The sequence below is a fragment of the Salvelinus sp. IW2-2015 genome, linkage group LG6.2 (assembly GCF_002910315.2).
Source record: "Salvelinus sp. IW2-2015 linkage group LG6.2, ASM291031v2, whole genome shotgun sequence".
In the NCBI taxonomy this organism is placed as follows: domain Eukaryota; kingdom Metazoa; phylum Chordata; class Actinopteri; order Salmoniformes; family Salmonidae; genus Salvelinus; species Salvelinus sp. IW2-2015.
Genome location: NC_036846.1, coordinates 24813473 through 24822249, shown reverse-complemented (window position 1 = coordinate 24822249; position 8777 = coordinate 24813473). Strand labels below are relative to the sequence as shown.

At 47.3% G+C, this 8777-nt stretch overlaps 1 protein-coding gene across 1 annotated transcript in view; it reads right to left on the bottom strand.

Moving 5' to 3' along the window:
* Positions 1–4310: 4310 nt before the first annotated feature.
* Positions 4311–8777, bottom strand: part of LOC111965598 (growth arrest-specific protein 6) — a 17096-nt gene continuing 12629 nt past the window's right edge. Inside the window, 17 exon segments of the mRNA XM_024147169.2 lie at positions 4311–4805; positions 5127–5134; positions 5223–5395; positions 5397–5423; positions 6713–6855; positions 6969–7107; positions 7110–7145; positions 7421–7488; positions 7491–7584; positions 7878–7903; positions 7906–7968; positions 7971–7997; positions 8000–8032; positions 8035–8063; positions 8252–8276; positions 8279–8332; positions 8335–8366. Of these exon segments, the coding sequence (XP_024002937.2) occupies positions 4594–4805; positions 5127–5134; positions 5223–5395; positions 5397–5423; positions 6713–6855; positions 6969–7107; positions 7110–7145; positions 7421–7488; positions 7491–7584; positions 7878–7903; positions 7906–7968; positions 7971–7997; positions 8000–8032; positions 8035–8063; positions 8252–8276; positions 8279–8332; positions 8335–8366 (1189 nt within the window). The 3' untranslated portion in view covers positions 4311–4593.

Sequence of the window (8777 nt, the reverse complement as noted above, 5' to 3'; positions counted from 1 at the left end):
GATTGTGACTACAGGAAACAGCAGAGGGAGCAGCCACCATCCACATCGATGGGACAGTAGTGGAGAAGGTGGAAAGTTTTAAGTTCCTCGGTGTACACATCACAGACAAACTGAATTGGTCCACCCACACAGACAGCGTGGTGAATGCGCAACAGCGCCTCTTCAACCTCAGGAGGCTGAAGAAATTTGGCTTGTCACCTAAAACACTCAAATTTTTACAGAGCACAATTGAGAGCATCCTGTCGGGCTGTATCACCGTTTGGTACGGCAACTGCTCCTCCACAACCGTAATGCTCTCAAGAGGTAGTCGGTCTGCACAACGCATCACCGGGGCAAACTACCTGCCCTCCAGGACACCTACAGCACCGATTCACAGAAGGCCAAAAAGACCATCAAGGACAACAACCACCCGAGCCACTGCCTGGTCACCCCGCTATCATCCAGAAGGCGAGGTCAGTACAGGTGCATCAAAGCAGGACCGAGAGAACTGAAAAACAGCTTCTATTTCAAGGCCATCAGACTGTTAAACAGCCATCACTAACATAGAGTGGCTGCTGCCAACATACAGACTCAAATCTCTAGCCACTAATACATTTCATAAATGGATGTAATAAAGGAATCACTAGTCACTTTAAATAACACCACTATAATAAAGTCTACATATCCTCGATTACTCATCTCATACGTATATACTGTATTTATAACCACTACTGCATCTTGCCTATGGCTCACAGCCATCGCTCATCCATATATTTATATGTACATATTCTTATTCATCCCTTTACATTTGTGTGTATAAGGCAGTCGTTGTGAATTTGTTAGATATTACTGCACGGTCAGAACTAGAAGCACAAGCATTTCGCTACACTCGCATTAACATTTGCTAACCATGTGAATGTGACCAATAAAATTTGATTTCATAAGCCTGTCTCCTCTGAACAGTTGATGTTGATGTGTCTGTTACTTGAACTCTGAAGCATTTATTTGGGATGAAATTTCTAAGGCTGGTAACTCTAATGAACTTCTCCTCTGCAGCAGAGGTAAGTCTGGGTCTTCCTTTCCTGTGAGAGTCAGTTTCATCATAGCGCTTGAAGAAACGTTCAAAGTTCTATAAAATGTTCCGCATGATTGACCTTCATGTCTTAAAGTAATGGACTGTCATTTCTCTTTGCTTATTTGAGCTGTTCTTGCCATAACATGGACTCAGTCTTTTACCAAAAAGGCTCTCTTCTGTATACCACCCCTACCTTGTCACAACACAACTGATTGGCTCAAACACATTAAGAGGGAAAGAAATTACACAAATTAACTTAGAGCACACCTGTTAATTGAATGCATTCCAGGTGACTACCTCATGAAGCTGGCTGAGAGAATGCCAAAAGTGTGCAAAGCTGTCAAGGCAAAGGGTGGCTACTTTGAAGAATCTCATGTATTTGATTGTTTTAACACTTTTTTGGATACTACATGATTCCATATGTTACTTCATAGTTTTGATGTCTTCACTATTATTCTACAATGTAGAAATAGGAAGAATTAAAAAATAAAAATAATAGAAGATAGGTGTCCAAACTTTTGACTGATACTAAAATAGAAGAGAGAGATACACACTTGTAGAGAAAAGGAAGGCTGTCAGAGAATAGGAAGGGCTTGGTCAGAGAGTAGAAGGCTTGGTCAGAGAGTAGGAAGGCTTGGGTCAGAGAGTAGAAGGGCTTGGTCAGAGAGTAGGAAGGCTTGGGTCAGAGAGTAGGAAGGGCTTGAGTCAGAGAGTAGGAAGGTGAGGCAGTGAGAAGGAAGCTTGGTCAGAGAGTAGGAAGCTTGGGTCAGAGAGTAGGAAGGCTTGGGTCAGAGGAGAAGGGCTTGAGTCAGTGAGAAGGAAGGGCTTGGGTCAGAGAGTAGGAAGGGCTTGGGTCAGAGAGTAGGAAGGCTTGGGTCAGAGAGTAGAAGGGCTTGGTCAGAGATAGGAAGGGCTTGAGTCAGTGAGAAGGAAGGGCTTGGCGAGTAGAGTTGGCAGAGAGTAGAAGGCTTGGTCAGAGAGTAGGAAGGCCTTGGGTCAGAGAGTAGGAAGCTTGTCAGAGAGTAGGAAGGGCTTGGGTCAGAGAGTAGGAAGGGCTTGGTCAGAGAGTAGGAAGGCTTGTCAGAGAGTAGAAGGCTTGGGTCAGAGAGTAGGAAGGGCTTGGGTCAGAGAGTAGAAGGCTTGGGTCAGAGAGTAGGAAGGCTTGGTTCAGTGAGTAGGAAGGCTTGGTTCAGAGATAGGAAGGGCTGGGCAGAGAGTAGGAAGGGCGAGTAGAAGGCTTGGGTCAGAGAGTAGGAAGGCGGGTCAGAAGAAGGAAGGGCTTGGGTCAGAGAGTAGGAAGGCGAGTAGAAGGGCTTGGGTCAGAGAGTAGGAAGCTGGTAGAGAGAGAAGGCTTGGGTCAGAGAGAAGGAAGGGCTTGGGGTCAGTGAGTAGGAAGGCTTGGTCAGTGAGAAGGAAGGGTTGGGTCAGAGAGTAGGAAGGGCTTGGTCAGTGAGAAGAAGGCTTGGTCAGTGAGTAGGAAGGGCTTGGTTCAGAGAGAAGGACGCGCTGGTTCAGTGAGAAGGACGCGCTTGGTTCAGTGAGAAGACGCGCTTGGTTCAGTGAGAGGACGCGCTTGGGTCAGAGAGTAGGAAGGGCTTGGGTCAGAGAGTAGGAAGGCTTGGGTCAGACAGTAGGAAGGGCTTGGTCAGAGATGAACTGGAACATAAATTGAGAGAACCAAATGTTTGAAATGTGAACCAACTTCTCTCACTGTGGTGGATCCCGGTATTAAAATGTTTTACATTATAAAAATACTGACTGAAGCATGCGATTTGTTATTACGCTTCTGGTTCCACCTAGTGGTCATGTGATGTAGTTGCAGTGTTCAGCTCTGATGACCAGGCCCTGTTCAAAACTAGTGCACTACATAGGGTCCCATTTGGACATTATCATGGTCAAACTGGGCTAAGACATAATGAGCAGCACAATGAAAAAAAATTACTAAAAATAAATCTCTCCACAACCAGTTTTAAAACTCCATGCCATCATCTTTATTAAGTTTTCAAACAGACTGAATTGATGTGATCAGGATGTAAAAGACTAAAAAGACAGGTGAACAAATCACCAGCCAAACAAACCTATAGTATAATAACACAGAGAGAAAACCTCCATCGACCGCTCCATTGTGAAATTCATCAGAAACTCAGATCCCAGAGGAGGAAATACCGCAGCCCTTTCTGGCCTAATGAAATAATGAAAGATTATGTTCTTTGTTCTTCTGACATTCTTTAGAGAAGTGAAACCGTTTGGATGATTATCTTGATGCGTTGAGGTCGTTTTTTTTCTTCTTTCTTTCGTATTTTTTCTAAAAAGCATTTAGTCACATTATTTCACATACAGTATATTACAGCGCTTACACTCCTATTCTCTCAGTAGCTCAGTGTGGTGAACAGTGCTCCCTCCCCCTGTGTGTCTGATTGGTTACTGCATGTTAATTAGCCTCATCTGATTGGCTTAAAGTGTGTTCCTGGCGTGTGCTGATTGGTGATACTGAGGAAGGAGGAGGGGCATGTGACAGGGGGACATTATGGAGTGTTTCATTGGCTGAGGGTGGGTGGATGTAACTGTAGAGGACTAGAAGCATGGTTTGGGAGGGTAAGGAAGTTTTTTTTAATGGGGTCATATTAAGAGAAGGCTAGCCCCATGTTGTAATCTGTAGGCAGTGTGCAGAGCTAAATTGCAGGTAAACTAAGTTTGCATTAAGTTGGAAAGCACCGAACAGATGTTTTTATTAAACTCAGTCCATTTTTACCTGCGATGGTGTGCAAGTTTTACAACAACAAAGCCTTGTGCTACTGAATACACCCCCACACACCTTATTAGGTTTTGTTCCACAAGGGACTGGGTCAGTTTACCAAACCTCTTCTGGAGTACTGCCAGCTATTCCACTTATGGATCCAGTTTGATCACCGTTAGCTCTGACGAAGCCGGGAGGCCGATACATAAGCTTATTACACTAAAAGATACTGGCAAGAGCAGTGTGAGATATTGGATTTTCTTTTCAAGATATCACTGAATTCTGCAAGGCATCTGTAACCTCGGATGTGAGAGGGTGCTCCTACATTCAATCACGCTGAGAGTAGAATGACTGAGGTAGTCAGGAAAGGTTGGTCGGGAGAAGGGTTGGCCGGGAGAAGGGTTGGCCGGAAAAGGGTTGGCGGAGAAAGGTTGGCGGGAAAAGGTTGCCGGAGAAGGTTGGCCGGAGAAGGGTGGCGGGAGGGTGGGGGAAAGGGTGGCGGGAGAAGGTTGGCGGGAGAAGGGTTGCCGGGAGAAGGGTTGGCCACTCGCCAGCTCCTGGGTACATCCCAAATGGCACCCTATTCCCAAATAGTGCACTAGTTTTGACCAGAACCCATAGGGGTCATATAGGGAATAGAGTGCTATTTGGGACTCATTCCTTGCTTAGGTTAAGGCCCTGTGGGTATGGTGGACTGTAGTGGACAGGGGGAAGTTTCCCCTTGCTACAGATCTAGGATCAGGTTCCACTCCCCCTAATCCTAACCTTAACTATTTGGGGGAAATGTCAACCTGACCCAAGATCAGTGTCTAGGGGCAACTTCCCCCGACTCCAGTGAGGACGGGCTGAAGGGGACTGCAGCGGTCACAAGCCCCCCCAGCAGAGGGCAGGAGTGGGAGCGGATGTCGTTGTGTTTGTGGAAGGCCTCGTCCAGGTCCAGAGCCAGGCCGTTGATCGTCACCTCCATGCAGCCGCGGTAGAAAGACGACACCGAGGTCGACACCAGGGGCACGTCTGGTACAGGGTTAGAGGTCACAGGTCAGGGTCAAGAACTGAAATTAATGACACCAGTTGAAGTGGTTAATGGTAAAAGGCGAAACTGTGTGTGTGTGTCAGTGAGGCTCTTTGTTTGTAACTGGTGTTGTTCTAGAGTACAGTAGAATGAGTGTGTGTTGTTGCATGTCTCTCTCTGCCTATTCCCGCTACCTCACCGGGTAGCCCTCCTATACCCGTCTAACTCACCGGGGAGCCCTCCTATACCCGTCTACCTCACCGGGAGCCCTCTCTATACCCGTCTACCTCACCGGGGAGCCCTCCTATACCCGTCTACCTCACCGGGGACCCTCCTATACCCGTCTACCTCACCGGGAGCCCTCCTATACCAGTCTACTCACCGGGAGCCCTTCTATACCCGTCTAACTCACCGGGGACCCTCCTATAAAGGTGGTTGAAGGCAGACTGAGGTCAACCGTCTCCTGTCCAGGTGTGGTGGGACTCTGTCCAGGCTGACCGTCCACCTCTAGTATGGTCAGGTTCCCACTGACCGTCACATTGACCTCATGAACCTCTGCATCACACAGGAAGGCCGGGGCGCTGGCCACGATACACATCACCCACAGCGACCAGGACATACTGGGGAGAGAGAAAGAGACAGTCAGACAGACATCACACTCGAGACAACAACAAAACATGAATTAATACGGACAGAGTCGAGTCAGACAGCGAGTCAGACAGCGAGTCAGACAGCGAGTCAGACAGCCATGTAAGCAGGGCAGAATTAGACCAATATCCATTAATAATAAAAACTAAAAAAGAGCAATTCAGTTTTGGAAACATACAGTGACACAATTCACTACCAAGCCCTGCAATGCCAAGAGCTGAGCAAAGAAGAGATGATGACCCTACCAGCTGGTCCTGAGTTCACAACCTGTTCTACTAACACACTGAAGCCTCAGTCCCCTCATCCAGCTGGTCCTGGTTCACTAACCTGTTCTACTAACACACTGAAGCCTCAGTCCCCTCATCCAGCTGGTCCTGGGTTCACTAACCTGTTCTACTAACACACTGAAGCCTCAGTCCCCTCATCCAGCTGGTCCTGAGTTCACTAACATGTTCTACTAACACACTGAAGCCTCAGGACCAGAACATCCAATCAATCAGAATAAACCAAATTACAACACAGTCAAAACAAAACTACATTGCTTATTGAGAAACACAAGCACAAACACAAAGCAAAATGCAGTGCTATCTGGCCCTAAATCGACAGTACACCGTGGCTAACTATTTGACCATGGTTACTGATCAAAACCTTAGAAAATCCTTGACAAAGTACAGGCTCAGTGAGCACAGCCTTGCCATTGAGAAGGGTAGACACAGGAAAACCTGGCTCCCTGTAGAGGAAAGGCTGTGCAACCACTGCACAACAGCAGAACCTGAGACGGAGCTGCCTTTCCTGACAAAATGTCAAAAATATAAAACAATTAGAATTTCATTTCCCCAAATATGAAACCCTTATTCAAGGTTTCAAAGACCTCTCTGCTGAGGATAGGCTACCCGTCCTGTTGAGGGAGGACGCAGAGATCTGTGGGTTGGCAGCGCACTACATTGCTGCCTGCCATAAGATGAGGGACAGTGTCTGACCAACCTGCACATGTCCTCTACTGTTATCGTTCAATGGTTATTTTACCCTTGATTGTTGTTACTGTTGTCCCTGACAATATTGATTATTATTATCATTTGAATTCTGTTAATATTGTAAATCTCCAAAGTAAGCTTTGGCAATATCTACATTGTTACATCATGCCAATAAAGCAAATTGAGTCAGACACAGAGTCAGACGCAGAGTCAGACGCAGAGTCAGACGCAGAGTCAGACGCAGAGTCAGACGCAGAGTCAGACGCAGAGTCAACGTAACATCTCACCTCCCGCCACTCCTGGTTGTCTCTGTGGTAGTCGGAGAGAGAGATGGAGAGAGGCACGCTGTCCTGATAAACCAGAGCCAATAGAACCCCAACAGTGGAGGCTGGTCTCAGAGTCAGCTGGATACTCAGAGACTGGGACTCTGCTGGGGGAGAGAGATGTGGTTATACACACACAGGTAAATGTGTAAACCATACATACAAATCAGAAGATGCATAGAGACACACACACACACACACACACACACAACAGACCTACCGTATGTGATGTTGAACAGAGCGAAGCCTGTCCCAGGGTAATAGGTTCCGGGGTTTTCTGTACTGAAACACTGCATGTTGTCATTAGACTTGATGGTCTCCTGAATGGACGTATCCTCTCCTGTTAACCAGGAAACCAGCGCCACTCGCGCATACAGCCATCAAACCTCGGGTTCACCTGGAGAACACACACACACAATTAGGCAGAGAACCAACACACACACACACATTAGGCAGAGACCCAACACACAACACACACACACCACATTAGCAGAGAACCACACACACACCACACACAGCAGAAGCCAACACACCACACACATTAGCCAGAGAACCCAACACACACACACATTAGGCAGAGAACCAACACACACACACACATTAGGCAGAGAACACAACACACACATTCCCCATAACAGAGATTCTAGAGAGAACATACCCCACCCCCCTAACCTGGTTGATGAGACTGTCCTCTTTGAAAGGGACGCCCCCTACAGTCAGGTTGAGTTCATGCAAGCCTTCTTCAGGGTGAACAGATCTCCATTCACAGCTATCTTCATCACCGCCTCCCTGTCAATCTTTATCACCAGACTCCGCCCCTGCTCCTCCACTGAGATCTACAGACCAATCAGAAAAGACAGGAGCTCAAATTGTTAAAAAAACATTTGACACGTTCTTATCCTAGTGTCTCAGTCCCAAATTATATCATTATATCCTATTATCCTATACATTCTGACCAGGTCACCAGTAACACCTCCTCCAAAAAGTAGTGCACTACATAGGGAATAAGGGGGCATTGGGATGCACCCTGAGTCAAGACCCCTCTGGAGAGGAGATGCCACTTTAGACTATTGAGACCCAACCCATAAGTTACCCCCCCCCCTTTGTAAACCCCAGAATAACCTCTGACCTTTCTCCACTGTCCGTCGTTGACGACGGGCCGCTGCTGGTGACCCGGCTGACCGCCCCGTACCTCAGCTGCAGCTCCAGTTTCCCATATGCATTGCCAGAACAATCCAGGAACTGTTCAGTGACCACCAGCGAAGAAGATGACCCCCTCCGGTCAAAGGTACGGAGGTCAAACTCAGCTGAGAAGCTAGAGGAGGGAGGAGAGATAAAGACAGAATGTAATATAATTCTACAATGGTACAAGACTATGGTTGGAACTACAACCCTTAAAATGCTTTTGCCTTGCTGGCATCTTTCCAGGTCGGTCTCTTGGAAAAGAGGTAAACCTCAGAGACTGGTAAGGTTAAAAGGTTAGAGGTCAAAGGTAAGGCCTACCCAGTCTGGACTCTCCTGCGGAAGCTAGCCTGACCACTGGGACACCGCTGAACATCCGGCCCAGGTAGAGGGAACGGGAGTCCTCTTCATGGTGAGAGACACAATGTGTGATCTCCTGAGGGGGGAGAGAGAGGGGGGAGAGAGGGTTATGATGCAGCCGTAAATTCCTCTGGCATCTACTCCGATTTCAGAGCGCAGAATAACTGAGGAATTTAGGAACGCGCTACAGCGTTGAATATAACCAGTGTCAGTAAATGTCGGCAAAAAAAACATAGTTAAATTGTTGCCAGCAGCACAGTTACAGTCACCAACGCTCTGATAACATGAAAACAGCCTGACCAGCTCTTCTACGCTGTGATAACATGCTCAGAGTGAGGTGTTTCTCCATTAGTGTCTGGAAGTAGCTAGCAAGACTGAGAATCCACAGGATTGTAGATCTCCAGGAAGAGGGTTGGGCAGCCCTGCGTCTAGAGTACAGTGCTGTGCTTGTCGATAATGAACCTTTGATTGAATCCCGGACTAATAA